The sequence below is a fragment of the Mustela erminea genome, chromosome 2 (genome assembly GCF_009829155.1).
Source record: "Mustela erminea isolate mMusErm1 chromosome 2, mMusErm1.Pri, whole genome shotgun sequence".
Lineage (NCBI taxonomy): Eukaryota > Metazoa > Chordata > Mammalia > Carnivora > Mustelidae > Mustela > Mustela erminea.
In genome coordinates, this window is record NC_045615.1 from 161,100,859 (window position 1) to 161,121,697 (window position 20,839).

A 20,839-nucleotide genomic window follows, 5' to 3' on the forward strand; every position below is an offset into this window, starting at 1 on the left:
AAAAAATCATGTGTCTCGTGTGCCGGTGTTTCTGTCTGATGTGTGTGACACCGGGTTCTCCGCCTTGTCCTTTCTTGACTCAGGCTGGTGAGCAGTGGAATGAAAATGCCTGCACCACGTGTGTATGTGACGAGGGTGCCGTCCGGTGCCACACACAGGCCTGCCCTCCGCTGAGATGTGGAAAGGTATTTGAGAGAGTGGGGGCTGGTTTTCAGAGCTTTATCCTGGGTCATTTGAGAAAGGCCTTTCTCAGTCTAGTGTGTCTTTTGAGGGAATCCACAGTGTTGTGCTATTCAGAAACAGTCAGTGCAGATAGGAAAGACCTGCTTCCTACGGGGGAGGGCGCAGGTAGAGAGGAAGCTGCCCCAGCCGGGGTAGGGTGGCGGTACAGGCAAGGAGCAGCCTACGGTGTTGGCTTTTGCTGTCCTTCTGCCCCACTGGCCCGGATGTTCCCGGCTCTCCTGAGAACCACCCTTTCCCCGCCACCTTTGTTCCTTCAGGGTCAGAGCAGGGCGCGGCGTCCCGGGGAATGCTGTGAGGAATGCGTGTCTCCTGCGGGAAGCTGCTCGCAGGCCAGGATCGTGCGCTACCAGGATGAAATGTGGAAGGGCTCGGCCTGCGAGTTCTGCGTGTGCGACCGTGGCCAGGTGACCTGCCGGACCGGGGAGTGTGCCAGGGTGGAGTGCGCCCAGGTGAGAAGCGAAGACGCGTCCCCACGGACTGTAGCGGTTCTGTCCTGGGCGACCCCCGGACCGTAGCGGTTCTGTCCTGGGCGACCCCCGGACCGTAGCGGTTCTGTCCTGGGCGACCCCCGGACCGTAGCGGTTCTGTCCTGGGCGACCCCCGGACCGTAGCGGTTCTGTCCTGGGCGACCCCCGGACTGTAGCGGTTCTGTCCTGGGCGACCCCCGGACTGTAGCGGTTCTGTCCTGGGCGACCCCCGGACTGTAGCGGTTCTGTCCTGGGCGACCCCCGGACTGTAGCGGTTCTGTCCTGGGCGACCCCCGGACTGTAGCGGTTCTGTCCTGGGCGACCCCCGGACTGTAGCGGTTCTGTCCTGGGCGACGGGGGGTCCCTCACCTGCTCCTGCCTTTTCGGCAGCCGCAGAGGCGACAGCCAGGCTGACCACTCACACTTCACAGAGCCTTCCAGCACAAGGGCTCTGTGGTGTAAAATAAATGTCACTATTTGTTCAGACTGGCTCAGAACAGCCCCCGGGAGCTTTGAGCTCTCCGCGCATCTGGTCTGATGGGAAGCCTCGAGCCAGAGACATGACAGGGAAGGACACGATACGGGACATGAGCCTGTCAGTCCGTGCAGCCCGACCTCGTGGCTGGTGGCCTGGCCAGCTTGCTGCTTGCGAGACGGAGTCCGCAGGTGCTCCCGGCCCGGCTGCTGGCGCTGGCCCTACCGCAGGATTCAGCAGAACCGAGAGCCGGCACCTGCCGGTGCTTCTGCGGATCAGGAAAGAATATAACATGTTTTTGTTTTTGTTTTAAAGAGAGAGGGAGGGAACCTCATAAATAATTAACTCGGATGACCTCTGTTGACTTCTGTTGGCTGTAGAGTTTCTAGAAGTTTCTAACAAAGCAGCCTCTGTTGGGACTATAGATGTATATTGTAGGCAAATTGCTTTTTTTTTTCCCTCTTTGAACTCCGTTTTGACCCACTGCAAAACAAATTGCTTTGAACGTCGTCTCCTTCTCCCTCGCCGCTGCCATCCGCCCCACCAGTTCCCCGCAGGCTTGTGGACTGGAGTACATGAGGGGAACTCAGGAGATCGGAAGCTCGGGGTGTCTGGGAAGGCATTTTTCTTTCTAGTTCTGCTCCCCCACATCTCAGCTCCTCTTAGCACTGAGCCCGAGAAGGAACAACCTTTCACACGGGCTGTCAGGGACAGGGTGATTTTTCATTTTGCCTCCTACTTCTGAGTCTTGGCAGAGCTGAAACGTATTTAGGTAAAGAGGGTCTTGCTTTTTGCAGATTTATTCCCCGCCCCCCAACGCCTTTTCATTTCTTTTCCTTCTTTATGTCAGGGGAGTCAGAATGGTTGGACGAAGATGAGAAAGACCCGTCATGGTTGGTTTTTTTTCCCTCCCTCTCTCTCCAGCAGAGACTGGGCTTCCTGGCCTCCCTAGAGGGCCGGGCGGAGGCTGTGTTCTTTTCTAAGATCTTAATTTGCCGAATAATATCCCAGGGTTTAAGGAAAATGTGGGAGGGGTGATTCTGGTATGGTGGGCCCTTTAGGAACCTATTTTCAGTGAAGTCTGAGCAAAGAGTCTCGACCCCAGGTAACAGTTTGACCCACGGTCCCCAAGGCTAACGCGTTTCCAAGTGCCTGCTATCCTCTGTGACAACGACCTATGGCCCCGTGGGCCAGGTTTTCTTCTCTGTTCTTAGGAAAGATGGGGAGCGACAACCGAGGTGCATGGAGAGGGCCCCGCTGCCTTCCAGTCACCCCCAGCATGGCCTGCTTCCCACTCCTACCCTATCTCTTCGTTACGAGCTCAGGAGTTCTAATGCCTTTAGCCATTTCTCTTTCAACTAAACTGGTGTCCTCCTGGTGACCTCTGTGTTTCTACCTGGTGTTGAAGGCACTGGGTTCTGAACCGGAAACCCTACCAGAAGTAAAATTTTAACCAAAATTGAATCTTACCAAAAATATCCCTTAACCTTCTTTCTGTGCCACACTTCTGGAAGTAGCTCCATGAGTACCTGGAGTACAAACTTCCTAACTTCTGCTTCGCTTGGAGATAAAAAGATGAGTAAGACACATTCTGATCTCAGGAGTTCCCAGGTGTTTGGGGAAAGTCAGATACATCAACAGAAATCACAATACGCAGTGGCCCCAATGATGATGGAAATATGGACGAAATGCATTAGAAGCACCTGGAGAAAATGACCGTCTGCCCAGGGGAGCGGTGCAAGTGCGTTGTTGGGATTTTTGTTCAACTCTACCCCACTTTCTGTGTTTCTGAGAATAGCAAGGTCATTTGATTCCTGGCTACCAAGGGTAGATTCGGTCTAAGTGTCTGTACATCCACAAAGAGGCAGAAAAGTAAACTTCTAGAAGAGGAGTCAGAACTGGGCAGTTGTACTGTTGTAATAATGACCACACTGGTCATCAAGATCAGCACATAATTTTCCTTTGCTAAAAAAGGAGAAAATGGCATGGCCTTGGATTTTGATGTGTCCAGCCAAATCCCTAGACACCGAAACACGAATAACGCACCAACAGTGAAATAGCACAGTATGAAGATTTTCATCTTTTCTGTATTTTGTGTTATCTTTGAACGTGAATTAGATGGAAAAGTCAAATGACTTGTTTTTAAAGGACCTGGCATTCAACATGCATAAAATCGTGACGGTGGTGGTCATGGGGTGGGTGGGAGCGAGGCTTACCCCATCGCACACAGAAGAGGGGGGACACACGTCGGGGGAGGCGCACTTCCCTGCTGCCGGGAGGAAAGTTCCCTCAAAAGAGTGTTTCCTTTCCAGTGGGCCGGCGAGGGGACGCACACCGGCTCGTCTGGTAGCTGGATGTGGGTGTGATTCTGTGGGAAGGCGTTAGCAGACTCCATCTGGCCTAGGCGGCAGAATCCTCTTAAAAAGAAAAGAATTAGTTTTGCTCCACAAAGCAATTTTTCTCAAAGCCAAAGTCAAATGCTAATTGCCGCAAGCTCCCCACCACAGTGAGCTGCCGTGGTGGGGGCCCTCCAGGCGCCTTCTGTAAAGAGCAAATCTACTTAGAACTCCCCGCCTCCCCAAAACCGAATTCCTGCTCCCGGGCAGCAAGGCCTGCCCTTGTCCACAGTAGCGTCGGGAGCCTCGGAACGGCCACCCTCCCTGCCTTCCCGGGGTGAGGCCCGCTGTGTTTTCCGTGGGCTCTGGGGAAGCAGCCGCGCGTTCTGCCTGTAATCGAAGCACACGTACTCTGTCTCGATTTAAAACATTGTTTGTAGCGACTTAGATTACATGCACATAAACCCCTCTGTATGCTCTGAAAGCAGATTTCACCATTCCTGGTTAGGCCTGCAACCCACCGGCTGATGTGTCACGTTTCTGCAAAACAATTTATATGTAAATCTGCCCCGCGGTCTGCGGTGTCCGCGGCTCGCGTTCCGTTCGGATGGACAGTGATGTCTACGCGGCGCCTTTCTTCTTGAAACCCGTTTTCAGACACTGCAAAGACTTACAATAAAAAAGTTACAGCCATCCACGTATTATTGTATTTCCTTTACAAGTTCCTATTTCCCTTCATCAAAATAATACCTGTTCATTTTAGAAAATTGATACTCAAGAAAAGTAGAAAAGCTTTAAAGCCCACCCATCGTGCTACAGTTCAACTACAGTTTTGTACTGCACAGTGTTTGTAAGCATACAGTTCCCTGTGGTTATTCTGTTGCACGATTTCACGTTATTCCGTTTTTACCTAACATGGTTCCTGCACTTCAAATGTAACGTAGATCCCAAATTAAATAATATCTTCATTTGAAGAATCATCTTCATTCTTTAGAAAGAGGAAAGTGCTTTAAAGAATACTTTTTAGCCTATAGGTATTAGATGTTAGTACATGCACAGGAAAAATTGTAAACAGAGATTGTGTCTCTGCAGGCTTGCAGTGGAATTATACTTTTTAAGTGATAGAATTTATAATTATTTAATTTTTATAATAAACATTTGGTACTTTATAATAGAAATAAAAACAATGAAACTACTAATATTGGGAAGTTAAAATAAGACTTTGAAAGTTAAGCATCTACCTTCTCAGCGTGACCTTTTTCCTTCTTATGAGTAATTTAAAAAATAATTATTGTGTGAGTTAGATAACCGTTCCAGAATATTAAATAAAAATTAGCTGTCTGCTGTTTAATTTATGCCTGAGACTACATCTGTGCATGAAGGATGTATCCAATTTCGTATTCAAGGGGAAGTGTTGGTTGGATTTGAACACTGTTAATGAAACCAAATCACAAGTTCAAACCTCGTATACTGAAGGCAGCCCGATCCTTCTCTGAAACGGGTCACTCTCTGAGACTACAGCAGTGAGCGGTCTTGGCCACTCTGGTTCACGCGAGCTCCGGCTCATGGGCGGGGACTGGTGGGGGGACTGTGCCCAGGGACCACCACAGTGGGAATGAAACCGCTCTCAGGGGGGAGAGCTGCGCGGCCTCGACTGTCCACGGGAGGACAGCGCGGCGGAGGGAGCAAGTGGGGGCCAAAGCAAAGGGCATGCTAGGGTTTTTCATTCCAGTCAGGGAGTCCCGCAGTTTGGCTCTGCTACCTGGAGATGGTGATTTGATATGCGCCTCTGCAATCCTTACTTCTACAGGGCGAAGAATTAATTCACTTAGATGGAAAATGCTGCCCTGAATGTATTTCGAAGAACGGTTACTGTGTTCATGAAGACAACGCAGGACTCGTGAGTATCAGGCCAAGAACTGGAGACCATCACAAATTAATAATTCAAAAGCCATTTAACGGGCTTTTGAATTAACCTTATACCTTTTAACCATTCATTTGCTCAACAGATGTGATTGCATGCCTACTATGTGGCCCGTCCTAGAGACACTGGAAGCAAAATGCAGGCAGAGTCCCTGCTCTGTGGCGGGCGCAGGCTCCGGTGTGGGGACACAGGACAGAAGCCTGGCCATGTCAGGGGGCGACAAGTCCGGTGGTGGGAACAGAGCAGCTAGAGTAGCTGAGGGAAGGGGGTGCTCTTTGGCATAAGGGGAGAAGTTTGAGCAAGACCTAAAGGAGGTGAGGGAGCCGCGTGGAGGCCCGGGGAGGAAAATGGGCTGGGACGAGGGCCAGCCAGTGCGAAGGACTGAAGCAGACGTATGCGTGGTGAGTTCAAGCAACAAAGTGGACGCGGCCGTCACCAAATGAATGACGCGAAGGGATGTGGCCACGAGGTCCGCTGGGCGGCCTGGACACGTGGCTTCACGAGGTCTGCTGGGCGGCCTCGACACGTGGCTTCACGAGGTCCGCTGGGTGGCCTGGACACTGTGGCTTCACGAGGTCCGCTGGGTGGCCTGGACACCGTGGCTTCGCCCTGACACACACAGGCGAGCTCGGAGCACGGTGTTGTGACCCGGCTTACTTGCGAGACGGTCACTTCGGCCACTCTGTGGACGAGCGGCGGGAGGGGGCGACACTGGAAGTTGTTGTCTGGTGGAAGGTCTTCAGCGACAGTCGGAGGTGGAGATGGGGTCTCGGTCTAGGGAGGAAGTGACAGAAAGTGGTCAGGTTCTCGATTGATTTTGCAGGTAGAATTGAGAGGATTTTCAGGGATGGGTTGGGGGGCTCCGAAATTTCATTTGCTGAGGTTTTATTTCGAAGTCTGTACTTTTAAAAATTATATGCACAAAGGAAAAATATTCCCTGTAATCTCTTCAAGTTTGCTGTAGTGATAGAGCCCATGTTTCCCACATGGCGTTTCGGAATGTTGATCAATTGTGTTCTAAAAAATAGGCCACTTGATCATAAAGACAACTGCCTCATTGACCGATCACAATAAGCTGATAAGAATTGGGATTAAGTCCTTTGATTCCTACGTACATTTTCTTCGTGATTTGGGAAAATTGCATCTGCCAGCCAGTATATGCAGGGGTGAGAGCACGGTGTAGGGTTAACAGAGCGGGCTCTAAGTTCAAACATCTACTTTGCCACATGCTGACTATAACCTTGGACACGTTACTTAGCCCTCATCAGTAAAGAAGGGATAACAATAGTACTTACCTCACGGGTGATTGAGGTAATACCCATAAAACACTTAGAACAGTGGCTGGTGTATAAAAAAAAAAGCTGAAAAAGTGGCATCATTGTTATTATGCTGTTGGCATTGTTTGTTTCATAAGTGGTTTATAACTTAGTTTCCTTGTTTCTGAAGAATGTAGGAGATTAAAGCCCACCTATAGATGTTGAATTTCTAATTTCTCAATCAGAGGATCAACTTTCCTACCTTTTTTTTGAGATAAATTAAGCCAGGTGGAATTAAAGAAAAGCAAATTGGTTTTGTTTGTTTTATTTTGCTTTTTATTAACATATAATGTATTACTTGTTTCAGGGGTACAGGTCTGTGGATTGTCAGGCGTACACACTTCACAGCTCTCAGCATAGCACATGCCCTCCCCAGTGTCCATCACGCAGACACCCCGTCCCTCCTGCCCCTTCCCCTCCAGCAAACCCTCAGTATTTTCCCCCCGAGGTTAGGAGTCTCTTATGGTTTGTCTCCCTCTCTGGTTTCTTCTTGTTTCATTAGAAAAACAAGTTGTTTTAAATGGGTCTAAACCCCGTAAGCAATGCTGTGGTACCTTACAAGGCTGAAGAGTTTGCCCTACAGGCTTAGACCCCTTGACTATGAATCCTTCATGTTGAAGCAAATTGAAGTCAAGTGCTTTAGCACAAAGCAAGAATAAGAATTCAAAATCTATTTTCACTGCATACTGTCTTCACCTCCTATCATATGCTTTTCTTGTTTTTGACGTATTTAGAAACAAATATAACAAATGAAGTTGTATGTTACTTGGGCAAAATGGATGTCTTAAATGCGAAAATAAATAGGTCAGCCTAATGGTGATTTTTAGTAGTATGATAAATACATTTCTCTTTGTTCCTAGATGTCCTCAAATGCAAGTAAAGTTAAGCGTATTCCAGTAAGTACAGACTTTTAACTTGTACACAGATACTTATAGAGTTGTTCTAAGCTTGTCCTGGGGAACTTTAATGTCGTAGTATTTCTGACAGTTGTGTCTGATGGCACTGTGGTCCAGTTCATGATAACGAGGACTTTTGACTTCCTTTACCCTATTTTTCCCCCACAGTTGGTAATTAATATTTCTCTAACTACGAGCTCCTATACATACCTTTCCCTTTTTGTGATGATTTTCTCTTTCTGATTTTTTCTGGCCTAGAAAATTCAGTTTAACCATCAGTGCAATTTCATGTTCCTCAAAACATTGAGAGATTTTGGGGTTTGGGAGTGTTACTTCCCCAAAACAAAGCTGAGTTTTCATTCTTTCAAGGTTTTGTGCAGGACAACATTGTATGGTTTCTTTTTAAGGGAAAGCGCAAGCACCTTTGCTCACACAAGCAAGCTTGTAATTTTGGAGGCTATAGAGTAAGGGTCTGAGAATCCAGAATGCCTTGAAAGGAAAGTAAAGCCCTTCTGCGCTCTCAAGATAATATTCCTGGTTTTTCTAAGATAGTCGTTGATTTTTGCTAACTATAGCCACATCATTTGGAATGTTCAACATCAGTTGGCTTCATCAACATTATATCAAATGTTGGTATTATAAGATGCTCTACTATTCTTCCCTGTCTTGCCTCCTTCGTCACCTCAAAACATTCGGGTGGGACCTTCATCTCTTTCCTCTCTCCAGAGTGAGTGGGGTAGTGAGCAAAAAGGAATTGTTCTTTCTAATTCACTTTGCATTCTCCATCAAAGTGCTAACGTTTATTACCATAATTTGCTTGGCTGAAAAGAATATTTAAGCATGAGAAAGCCCATGGCGCTTCTACAGCCCACTGAAAATGGTCATGCAAGAGCTGTCATTTTGAGAATATAATGACTCTACTGTTACTCTTACTGCAGTAACCATAAGGAAATTCAGGGCTTTAACCAGCTTCCCACTGTTATTATAAAGATTGCATATAACGTTCCTGCTAATCACTAGGTACCTAGAAATCCCCTCTGGTGTTTTTTTGTTTGTTTATTTGTTTGTTTTGGTGAGATAGGCTGAGAAACAAGGGTTATAGGCTTCTTGCTTTTTCCAGGAGCCCCAGAATGCTTTCATAGTTTATCTCTCTGCCTGGGTTGTACTTTAAAATGAATCAGTTATAAACAAAGAAGGAGAAATAGTTCCTCTTTAATTTAGAATGCTTCAACTACTGTCTTATCAGAGTTAGGTTTGCATGGTGGTTTGCATTTTGTTCATTACGGAAATTCGAAGTTCTCCACCAGCCGACTGTCTTGTGAACTTTGGCAGTTTTGATAGCGCCGTTCTTTCCTGTTTCGTACAGGAGGGGGAGAAGTGGGACGATGGCCCCTGCAAGGTGTGTGAGTGCCGGGGCTCTCAGGTCACTTGCTACGAGCCCTCCTGTTCACCGTGTCCAGTGGCCACACTAGCGCAGGTGGTGAAGGGACAGTGCTGTCCAGATTGTACGTCAGGTGGGTCCTTGTCTGATTGATTTCTGCCGACATATTTTTACTGCCAAAAAATTCTGAGAGATCTTCTTTTTCCCTTCTTGCCTTTTTTTTTTTTTTTTTCCTTTAAATCACCTACTGGGCTGGTTGGTTTTTTTTGATCCTTGCTAATTTTTCTATCAAATGATGTTACTGAGTCTTTGTCTGTATATTTGCCAAACTCAGCAGATTATGGGTATGTGATCTTGGTCAAGTCATTGACCCTCTCTAAATCTTCACTGCCTCGTTGATAAAATGTGCCTGATCTACCTTGAAAAAATGATTATGGATATCAAATAACATAAAGTTTGGAAACTTGTAAAGGCAAATGCATGTGTTAGAACTCTTTCGTTGTTGAATCTGTAAGAGCAACTGCTGGAAGTTTGTTACAGGTGTCCGTTCTTTTTTTTTTAAGGTGAGCTATTAAACAGATGGTTCCTTCTGGGGTTCTCAAATGGGTTTTTGAAGTTTAAAGACTCATTAGTTTCTTCCAAAAGAAAATTTTATCTACTTGTTCTGCAACTCTGCTTTTAAATCACCTGGGGTTGAATTAGTTCCAGTTAATAATTGTTGGCAAGCTCTGGTGTTGCTCTGGCTGTACAGTAATTTGCCCATAAGCTTAGTCTCACTTAAAAAAGTGGCATTTTCTTCCATTCATACTTCATAATTAATTGTTTTCATCTGTGGGTCGCAATTTCTCCTATTGGTGGTTGCTTTTGTTGCACTCAACTTATTTTGACTAATCATAGTGTTTCTATGAAGAGCTTATCATGGGAAAAGCAAAGCAACTTTATGGTTTAATTGTCTTACCTTCACCAAATTGGCTCCCTGGGCTTCCCAAAACAAATATTTAGCATATTAAAATGTATAATACCTTGAAAATCCGGTCCTTGACAACTTCAGAACCCAAAAGAAGTCCTTCGCTGACAATTGTCACTGAATTCAGTGATAATCCCAGTTACTGGGAATGAGTTTTGAATTTTGGTGAAAAAGAAGAAAGCTTTTTTCTTTTCTTTTTTAGAAAAAAGAAGAGAACTCTTTTTGAGAAAATAACTTTTTAAAAATTGTGCTTTGTCTTAACTTGCTCTGCATGCCAAAGCTTAAGAAGAACATCTAAGAAATCATAAATTATTGAATTCATTTAAATTGTGTATTATGGAGCTGGTAATTCCTGTTTGCAGAGGCATTCCAGAGGGTAGAAGCATTAACAGGGCCGTTCAGTTATGTTTTTAGTATCTTCTATTTAGAGCTACCAGAGATAGTAATAGTATTTCAGAGAAGGAGAGGTTCTTTGAAATCTTACATTGAATTCACTTCGGCTATTTCGGGGCCTTTTTCATATCTAAGTTCCAGAGTTTTCTGTTCTTCATATTCTATACAGCTGCATATGCTCTGTAGATTCTGGAGGAACGTGAGAGAAATCCTATGGTCTTTACTAAATTCTCCTCTCCTTTGTCCTTGGTTGTAGTTCATTGCCACCCAGACTGCCTGACCTGCTCTCGATCTCCGGAGCATTGTGACCTCTGTCGGGACCCCACGAAGTTGCTGCGGAACGGACAATGTGTACACAGCTGTGGTCTGGGATTTTACCAAGCTGGTGCTCTCTGTTTAGGTATGTCTCTGGGCATAGAGCCCAGAAGCGGACTGAGGCTCACTGTTGTCAACGAAGGGGTCCATGCACGCAGGAAGTGCACAATTTCCGAAAACCATTAGAAGGCAGGAACCTCAGCCATGGGTTACTTGGCCTCTCTACCTGCAGGCTTCTTGCTTCTAAGGTTTCGCAGGTGTTTAGATGCTTACTGAGAGAGGTGATGTGGAGGTCAGATGTTACTAGGTGGTTGTGATGGGTTTTTCATTTTTTGAAGACTTTCAAAGAAAGTAATATCGCTAAGATTCTTGGTTTCATTTATACAACACTCAGTTAATCCAAGAGAGAACTTCAGAATTGACATGTGCATTTGAGATCCCTTACTAGAACTTTCTCATTTTGCAAGTGGGGAACGTGGGGGCCGGAGGAATCAGCTGGCTTGCTCAACTTCACACGGATAATCGGCCGTAGAGTTTATCTCCAGTGGGGGATCCACAACGGGTCCGTGTTGCTTTTCAGAGTTCTTCTGCGTCTGAGAAGATTTTACCCGGCAGGATTTGGTTGTTTGAGGCCAGATCATCATTACTTTTCCTTATCTCTGACTCATGGAGCTAAGTATGCACTTAAGAGTGTATTGGTTTATACCCCGGCTCTGAGTATTTAACTGCTCTCTGCCTCAATATTCTTACCTGAAAAGTGGAGTAGTGCTGACTAGTACCTTCGTCAGAGGGTTCTTGGGAGGACTGAGTGTGTTAATACACATGAAGTGTCTAGAGTAGCTTCTCGCATATTGTCAAGCCTCCGTAAAGCTTCCCCGCTTTTATTATTTTGTAATTATTTACTTCTCCCCACTTTCTTTCCTGATTCCTAATCTTTGGCCTTTTTGAAAGTTATTTCTATCTCCGCCGTGGGTTGTGGAAGAAAAGAGACAAGGGTATTCTTAGGAAGTGGTTGAGGGAGAAAGATATTGGGGCCTGTTAGGTAAGAGGAGCAGGAGTCAAACTTCCTGGCTTCAAGTGCTAGGTTCTTGTGACCCTGGACAAGTGACTTCACCTCTGGGAGCGTGGTCCTCAGGCGAAGAAGGGTTGCTGTGAAGATTACGTGTTGTTCCCACAGAGGAAGTGCGTGGAGCAGAGCCTGGCAAGGAACATGAGCTGTAGAAATGAAGGCTGACCAAGGGACTCTCCTGCCTTTCTCGTTCCCGGTGTCTCCGGGTACTCAGAATAGGGCCATGTACGAGTTGGCACCGGGGTGGCATCTTTGAGCTAATCCGAGCGGCCCTTTCTCTCCCCCCCGCCTTGCCCGGAGCCAGCCTGCCAGCCTCAGTGCTCCACGTGCACCAGCGGCCTGGAATGCTCGTCCTGCCGGCCGCCGCGGCTGATGCGGCGCGGCCAGTGTGTGTCCTCCTGCGGGGACGGCTTCTTCCAGGACCGCCACTCCTGTGCAGGTAAGCCCGGCCCGCCCACCGAGAAAGCCACCCTCACCTCCGAGAGATCTGGGGCTGCCCGGAGCTGTGCGCAGTTGTTCAAGTCTGAGAGGAAACTGAGCCACACTCCCGAGGGGCCGAGAACCATGGAGGAGAGAGACGACGCGTGTTTTTACAACCTTGTTAGTGCTTTGGTGATGTGTCGTGTGTGGTGAGATTTCTCGAGGTCCTTCTGCATGTGCCTGGGGCCCTGGAGCAGTTTTAATTCGGTTCGGGGTGGTCACTGTGTCGTAAGTTAGGTTCCTTCCTCTTGTAAATAAATACACAGCGCTTACATGAAAACGAAGGGAGAAACAGATCTCTATTTCTTTCAAAACTCAATTTCTACCGGAAGAGAGAGGGAGAAACAGAAATAAGAAAGTGACATCAGGATCAGAAAGTGGGGCAGGATGATGACACTGATGTTTACTCTGACTTCAGTGTCTGTATGCTAAGTCCAAGTGTAACACCAAGTGTACACTAAGTCTAGTGTTGCTTGTACTGGGCCGTTTTCCCTGTAGTGATTGTAAGCATGAGTAAGGCAAAAATGTATAAAGAATTTCTTAAATGCAAGAATGGAAAAAAGTAAGCACCAGCAGGAATGGGAGACGGGGTAATGGTGGAAGCAGAGACAGGGGCGGAGTCCTAGGCTGGTCCGCGGGAGACCGAATCCGTGTGCTCCGAACCTGAGCCAGGGTGCCCCGGGGCAGGCCAACCTGAAAAGGCAGACAGGCCAGAGGGAGGGTCTTGGATGTCTTACGAGGAACGGGGGTAGCTGGCTCCGCCGCTGAGCGGGACGGGGCGCGGACATGTGATGCGAATCGAATCTGGGCCAGTCTGAGGGTCAGCTCATATGCTCCCCACTTTTATGCCCGTGGCTAGATTTTTCAGGAGGATCATTTGGCAGGAATATAGTAGAAGGGAGTGGGGAGGTGGTATTTACTGGCTCTGCGGGCTGCACAAGCTCTGTGGCAAGGCAGGTCCTACAGGGGACGTCTGCTGGCCTCCTCCGTTCCACGTTGTGGGCAGAAGAGTGTCCACGGCCTGGAGGAAACCACCCCGGAGGGAAACTCTAGCACTGTTAGTGTCGTACGGCCCGGAGGACAGCAGGGCTCACCCTGGAGCCAGTCACAGTACGGAACAGAAGACACGCGGCCTCCGAGTCTGCCGTGGGGCTGTCGCAGCCTGCGCGCCCGTCTGCTGCGTCCCCGGGGTCAAGGGCGGCACGAGGCGTGCGCTTGTTCCGTGTTCGCTGAGCGCGTGTGTGGTGAGTGAAGGGGCGCATTCCCCTTTGGGGATCTCGGACGCACCGGCGTGTCAGGGCCTCTCAGCCATAAAAGATAAAGAACCCTTAATGTTTCTTACTGACCATGTTCCGTTTACCTGTTATTTTAGAACAGGCTCGAAGCGGGAGCCTCCGAACGCCTTCCTAAGTGCGTAACGTTGGGCAATTTAGGTAAACTGCTACAATTTCAATTTGATGAAGTCTCTGAATATCATCCGTTTCCTTTCTTCTCTCCCATCACAGAGACCGCCCGCTAGCTCTCCTGCGACAGATTTGCTTTAAAAGGGAATTAATTCCCCTAGATTTTATTCTTCCCTCCGCAACACCTCTATCCCCTGCCACATACCCCACGTAGGTTTACTTTTTTCTTTTTTCCCTTTCTTTTGGGGGGCCATTTTCCTTTCTCCTGTGCCTGGTGTTTTGGTGGGTGATGTTCATGCTGCTCTAGGGCCCTTTGAAATGGGTAACGTTTCATTTGATTACCGGCTTACGTAGCCGACTGCTCCCACATTCCAGCCACATACCCGCACACAAATGCCTCTGGTAGAAAGCAGCTAGGAAAATTTGCTCATGCTCCCTTCAGGGAATTAAACCAATTTGCTTTAGTTCAGCCTGGTTGCATTTTTATGCATAAAATGAGAAGAAAGAGAGAGGGAGAGAGAGAATGATCTTAAAAATTAAAGCTAAACTTGTGATCAATTTCCATACACTGTTTCAGTGTTGAGACAGCCCAAATCAGCTTTCTCATTATTGGAATTTTTTGCAACATTTGGGCTTGTGCTATTTTTGGTGGCTTTTCACCACTGACCTTGGACGTCTGTCAGTCAACCAGGGCTCTTCCAGCATGTGTGAAACTTTCCAAGAAGAAGCCAGCCATTTTTATGGTAACAACAGGTTTTTCTGGATTGATTCCTCTTGGCAGGGTCATTTATGGGATGACGAGCATCATCTGCCACTTTACTGACCCGTCAAAACCAAAAGACAGTGAGCTCTGAGCTGAGGAAACTAATTACCAGAAATTACCTGATTAATATTCATGCTCAGTGTGTTGAATGTAGAGCCGAGAGAAAGATGTGGGGCAGAGCCGGGCGGCACATACTCGACAACTCTTCAACAGGGCAGTGGGAGCAGGTGCACCTGAGGGCTCAGAGAAGGCCTGGGGTCCTGCCAGTTGCAGCTCAAGGGGTCCTTCTCATGCTCCCTTTTCCCTTGAATTTTGGGGCAAAGACACCCACATACACAGGCCAGATGAATGTGTTTGTGTAGATATTTATGTTATTGTGACATTCTTGTGCTCGATGGAACCGAGCCGACTCATAAACACAGACCCCATTAGGCACTCCCAAGCCGGTCGCTGCTCTATTCCCTCTGCCTTCCCCAGCCTTGGACCTGATCCGTTGATCACCTCACCTGAAGGCACAGCATCACCAGTCTTCCTGCCGGTCTTCGCTGGAGATGGGCAATACAGACGTTGCCTCTTCTCTGCAGCAGGGAGGGCCGAAGAGTGGTCACCCTCTCAGGGACCAGAACCCAGTTTTGAGACCCGGCACTCAGGCTTCTGCCTTAACCCTTGGGCGTCCTCTGCCACCAGCTGGATGTGGTCCAACATCCGTGGTGCCGCCCTGTCCCACTCTTCTTGACCCTATGGACATCGGGTTCTGGACTGGGCTTCTACTTTGGCTCCTTCTCCCTGGTACCCGTTTCCAGGAATTAGCAGCCTGTCCCGGAGTCGTCCCAGCCTGACGGTCAGGCCTGACCATGTATGGATGCCCCGGCCTCCCCATCTCTCACATGACCTTGCACCTTTCCCGCATGGCTCCTGGGGATCACTTGTCCTGGCTTTATTGTCGTCTCTCTACCAGAGTGGTGGTTCCCTTGCCTCTTCTTAGAACCTCTGTAACTCTGGATCCAACTCAGCTCACCCTGCCCTGAAAACACTCTTCCTTACCGGTCTTGTCCCTCACTTTTGTCAACCCCTGTTCCACTCTGGTGGGACCGCTGTCGCACACACAAATCCTAGGCACGGGAGCCCATTAAAAAAAAGTTTAAGACAACCAAACAAACACACACAAACTAACACACACCATTAAGTTGTGCTAAATAGCTCGTAGGATTATAACGTTGAGTAAAGAGAGTAGAATTTAGCCCATTTTTATATGTGAATCAGTGTTTGATGTGTGCAGTGAGAACGTCCAGGAGTCACAAGAACCCAAGGGTGAAGCTGTGTGTACCCTGTGGCAAGCGCTGCCCTCATTCTGCAGACCCAGGGCTGGGAGGGAGAGTGCCACGGTGCTTAGACTGTAGGCTCGGGAGCCAGACCGCCTGGGTTCCGGTCTTGGCTCTGTCACTACAAATGGTATTTTTTTTTTTAAACTCCACACTTCAGTTGCCTATGGGTAAAGCAGTGACAGTAATGTTTGCCATATAGCATGGCTGTAAGGATTAACTGAATACATTCACATATGTCATTTAGGATGGCGCCTGGCGTTTAGGAAGCCTCCGCGTGGGTTAGGAGACGCGTGTTTCTTTTTTTCCCTTCCTCCCCGTTCTGTTTCTCTCTCTCCTACATTCACTCTCCTTTGACCATTGCTGGAGGTCCTGAGGATATGAAGAGAAATGAGACCCTATCATAGTTTCCTGTAAGTGAGCTACCAATCAAGGCAGAGTTAGCTGCTGGTTATAGAGTTGTAAAAAATAATCACAAAAACATGTAAATCCATGCAGTTTACTCTATATCTGACTGCTGTGTGGTCTTAGACTGTGAAGCTTAAGGAACCAAGCCATTGACCATTTTACAGGTCTGTATGAAGGGGGGATCATTTTGATTCTTGCCTCTGTCACTTACTGCTGTCAGGCTTTGCACAGGTCATTTAGCTGCTTTGAGACTCAATTTCCTCGGCTGCAAAATGGGGACAATGTCATGTACTTTAAACCAATATGATGAACATTAGAAAAGATGTTTGAAAAACATATTATGCCTGGCATAGAGTTTGTGAACAAGAAAAGGCAGCTATTGTCATCAAATCTGTTCCTTTATTTTTGAATTTATGGGAATGAAAATCAAATCAGTTGCATTAAGAAATGGAGTTTGGGGCCATTTGCGTCTGATTTCAAATAAAACCTACTTTCCTATGTTACGGAGAAGTAAATATAGAGAACAATGTACTGGATTTATCGCAAAATCCTTTTATTTTTTCCAATGCTCAGATTAAGTGTTGTCTGGAATTTCGTTTCTTAGCCAAAATTATGGTATAATTAGAGGGAAAACGTAAGATAACTGAGCCTGTAAAATTTACATACAGGATGCTGACCTAGCTGAGATTTAAAAGCTATAGTTTGAACGGAGGAACTTGTAAAGTTAATTATTTGTTGGAATTGAGTGTGACCAGAGCAGCCCAGCCGTTTGTGGAAATGAAGCGCTGACCCTTGGAGCCAGGTCCAAGGCAGTTAAGACCTAATGGGTCTTGGCGTTACGTTCCAGCCTGTGGGTTAGCTCAGCCTGGTGGTGCCCGGGGCCAAGCTCTGGGCAAAGGCATTTATGAAACTGCTGCTCCAGAATCCTCGACAAGAGAAGGAAGCCCTCCTCACGGTCATGGTGAGGACGGTCCTGGTGCAGCCGGCCTCCTCCGTGGCCCCTCCCACATCCCCCACAACTGGAGGGTCAGTCCCTATTTCGTTGCCAGATCAGCTCATCAGTCTGGGGGTCCAACACATACTGCCACTGTCTTCACTCCTTCTGTTCTGCTCTTTGAATCGTATGCATTGTTCAAGCCTTCGCTGCTGTTCTGTCGCAATGATGGTCCCTCCCTTCCCTGCTGAGCGTCTCGTGCGGGGGACTTACTGCTTCAAGTGATATTCCTGCCTCTTCCGTTCTGTGCGTGCAAGGATTGAGTCCCTTTCGTGTAGCAGGAACTGGGACACAGAGTGAATGGGCAGAAAACTCGGCGGGGGGTTGAGGAACGTACTGTCTCAATGGGAGAAGAGTGTCCGTGAAGAAGTATATGGAAACATCAGATGGTTCCCCTCTACGAATTCGTTACTAACAGTGCTAAAAAGGAAGTTTTAAAAGGTGCATTACAGGAAGTGACTGATTCTTGAGGTGGGGACAGGTTTCATCTTTCTGAACTCCCCGTGGTGCTCCGCACACACCAGGCCCTCCGGACTAACTCTTGACAGAGGCAAATGTGATAAAACCACTGCACGGAGGAGAAAGGGCAGCCGCGGACGGGCTTAGACTTCGGCTGGCAGGTCACCCAGCTTCCCTTTAGCTTCTATTATCTACTTCCTGCCGGCAACTCCTGGCTAGGTGTAGCCTCCGGAAAATTCCAGAACCTCTATTTCCCTCTCTTTGTCTTCCCTTCATCTCCGTCCTTGTAAAGAGAGTGGAGTGCCTTATCAGTGCCAGAGGGGTTAATCTTAAACACACACACACACACACACACTCACACACACACCCCAGCTATCCTTGAAACCTGAGTGCTGTGGCGTGTTTGAAGCCGTTCAGAAGAGAGGACAGCAGGACGCCTCCTGCTTCCCCTTCCTGAGTGAAGTAGACCCGTGGGGCCGGCGGCAGTGTGTTCCCCTTCCCAGTCCTCCCCGCTTGGGACGGTCATGGAGAGGTTAAGTGGAGAAAAAGGAAAAGCAGGCGGCAGTGCCGGGCCTGGGACCTGCGTGTAGCAGGAGACGAGCAGCGGTGTTTGGGATTTGCCTGTGCGGCTCACAGACCCCTGCTGGGGATGCCAAAAGACAAGTGATGGACAGAAGTGTCCCGTACCAGCAGAGAAAGCCCGCCACGAAGGCAAGGGAGTTTATCTTCCAGACAGATCCCATTCTTACGTGTCTGAACCCCCAAATATTGTAGCTACGGATTACAAACTAGTGACGAGTCTTCTGGCTTTCTGCCCGGTTCCTAGGTGCACAGTTAGTTTAGCTAGACTCTGTGGCGTATGCTCTTTCTCTCTTTTTCCCATTCCCCGCCCTAACACACTCCCTGCACGATCCCCCCCCCCCCCCCCCCCCCCGCCTTTTAGGCTGCTCCCAGAGCACACCACACCTCCCTGTTATCACGGTTGAGATCTGAGCAGGCTAGGTGGGTGCAGCCACGAAGTCTGAGAACTCTCCCCGTCAAAAGTTTGGTTTAAGCGGTGGTCCCTCTGGCTTTTCAGTTTCTGTAGACAAAGAGATTCAAAGCATCAGTGGAGAAATCAAAGCCAATTAATTAATAGGGGCTGAGAAAAAACCCAGGAGTCCTAGCGGCTGTGGGTTGCCAGTGGTCCCAGCAGAAGAGAGGAATCTGAGATCTGTTGGGCTCATCGAGCTGGGCCGAGGCATCACTGCCTTTGAAAACTCTTGTGGTGTATTAGCGTTGTTGATTTAGAAGGACAGGTAGAGAGAGGTGCCTGGGTGGCTCAGTCCATTAAGCAGCTGCCTCCCGCTCAGGACATGATCCTGGTGTCCTGGGATCGAGCCCCCGTCGGGCTCCCTGCTCAGCGGGGAGCCTGCCTCTCCCTCTGTGCGCGCTCTCTCTCTCTCTCTCTCTCACTCTGTCTCTCTCTTGCTCTCCCAAGTAAATAAATAAAATCTTAAAAAAAAAAAAAAAAAGGCATATGTAGAGGGGCAGGAAAGAGAGAGGGTAACTTTAAGGATGTTCCTCGTGAGCACGACATCTGCCGTCATCCCCGGCTTAGGTACCCGTGACACGCCGGCCTGCTGCTAAAATCTCCCTCCGTGTGGCCCTTCCAAAGCCTCTGCCAGCGGGCACTCGTCCCTCCTGCGGAAGACCCTGCTAAAGATTCAAGTGCCTTACCCAAGACGAGCGAACCATTCAGCCGTATCACAAATGTGGTTAATAGATTAATTAGCTATTTACCCAGTGTGTGCCTTCGGGAAAAGTACTACAGGCTTCCCCCGCTCCCCCGAGTGATTCTTTTTCCCCTAAGTATGACATGAATTCCTGTGCATTACAAAAAATAATTTGACAAAGTCAGTCAAATTCAAGGCACCATAAACAATCAGCAAAAAATGCCTGACTCAAACTCCCCCAAATTACTACTGTCAGTATTTTGGTGAATGGCTTCCCAGTTTATGAGTGTGTGTGTGTGTGTGTGTGTGTGCGCGTGTGCGCGCATGTTAGGTGCACAGACATACACACATCTATTTATTTTTCAAAGGTAAAATCACACTCTCTGTATAGTTTTATTGCCTGCTTTCCCTATGTTATTTATTGTGCTTCTACAAGATCTTTTTAAAGCTGTTTTATAACTTTCCATCTGGGGCTGTGCAGGAATGCATTCAGCCGGTCCTCTGTGGTTTAACGTTTGTTCCTAAGTTTTCCACGATCACAAATAACCATGATGTAAATGTTTTTAATAGAAATTGTGGTACGTATGTTTGATGAGGGTAAATCCTTAGACGTAAGATTGCTGGGGCCCAAGGGGGCATGTGTCCTCTTCGAAGCTCCGACACGTGTCACACAGGACTCTCTTTGAGGAAGTTGTGATTTCCTGCGAGACACCAGCGAGGGCCTGCTTCTTACCACCCTAGTCAGCACGAGGCCTGAGGAGCCTTCTTGCTTGCCAGGTGGGCTGAGGTAAAATGGAATCTTATTTTTGTTTTTTACTGATTTGGGGGATTCCCTGAGGAGAGCTGACGTCATCAGGCTGACCCACTCGTACTTCCCCACGGTTGGCCGGGCCGGCTCTTCCTCTTGCTTGTCTGTCCAGGCCTGTCTGTCCGCCTGTCTTTTCCTTTTGTTCCCGTCACCCACTTCCCTTCCCCTCCGGCCCCCACTTAGGTAACGACCCGAGGGCGATTCACCGTGTGCTGTGTGTGCTCAATTTTAAATAGTCACAAATATGAGTAGGTTGGTATTTCATCATTCTTTTCCTTTTTATATTTTAAAGACTTTTTTTTTAGAGCAGTTTTACGTTCAGCAAAATAAAAGGGCGGCACCGAGCGCTCCGGAGGACCCCCTGTCCTCACAGTCACACAGGCATGGCCTCCCGCGCCACCAACCAGCCTCTGGCGGGCTCCCGGACTTGCGGCCTCCGGGAACCCTTCTCCACACCCCCTTCCCCAGAGCGCGGTTTCTACTGCACGTCTGGCCTGCGGTGCGCTGCTGCTGCTCTTCTGTTTAATTTGCAGATCTCTGGCTATTGAGGAGGCTAAGGATTTTTTCATGGATTTGTGTTTTTTCTGCTAGGAACTCCCTCGGGTACATCTGGGTTTTCCGAATGTGTGCGGACCCCATATTCCCATTTCAGGGTGTCACGTTTCCCGCCGGTGTGGGGAGGCAGGTTGAGGATGGAGACCCAGC

The 20,839-nt window shown here is 48.1% G+C and overlaps 1 protein-coding gene and 1 long non-coding RNA gene across 5 annotated transcripts in view; both read left to right on the forward strand.

The window, feature by feature from the left end:
• FRAS1 (Fraser extracellular matrix complex subunit 1) overlaps positions 1-20,839 on the forward strand; it is a 416,244-nt gene that overhangs the window by 178,677 nt on the left and 216,728 nt on the right. For all 4 annotated transcript variants that reach the window (XM_032334686.1, XM_032334684.1, XM_032334685.1 and 1 more), the window contains 7 exons: positions 84-185; positions 501-692; positions 5,332-5,421; positions 7,622-7,657; positions 9,024-9,171; positions 10,655-10,798; positions 12,087-12,221. In XM_032334686.1, the coding sequence (XP_032190577.1) occupies positions 600-692; positions 5,332-5,421; positions 7,622-7,657; positions 9,024-9,171; positions 10,655-10,798; positions 12,087-12,221 (646 nt within the window). In that variant the 5' untranslated portion in view covers positions 84-185; positions 501-599. The remainder of the gene's footprint in view (positions 1-83; positions 186-500; positions 693-5,331; positions 5,422-7,621; positions 7,658-9,023; positions 9,172-10,654; positions 10,799-12,086; positions 12,222-20,839) is intronic.
• LOC116585248 lies at positions 5,437-6,805 on the forward strand. The gene is made up of 2 exons (XR_004283517.1): positions 5,437-5,949; positions 6,021-6,805. It is a non-coding gene; the product is annotated as an uncharacterized LOC116585248 (long non-coding RNA).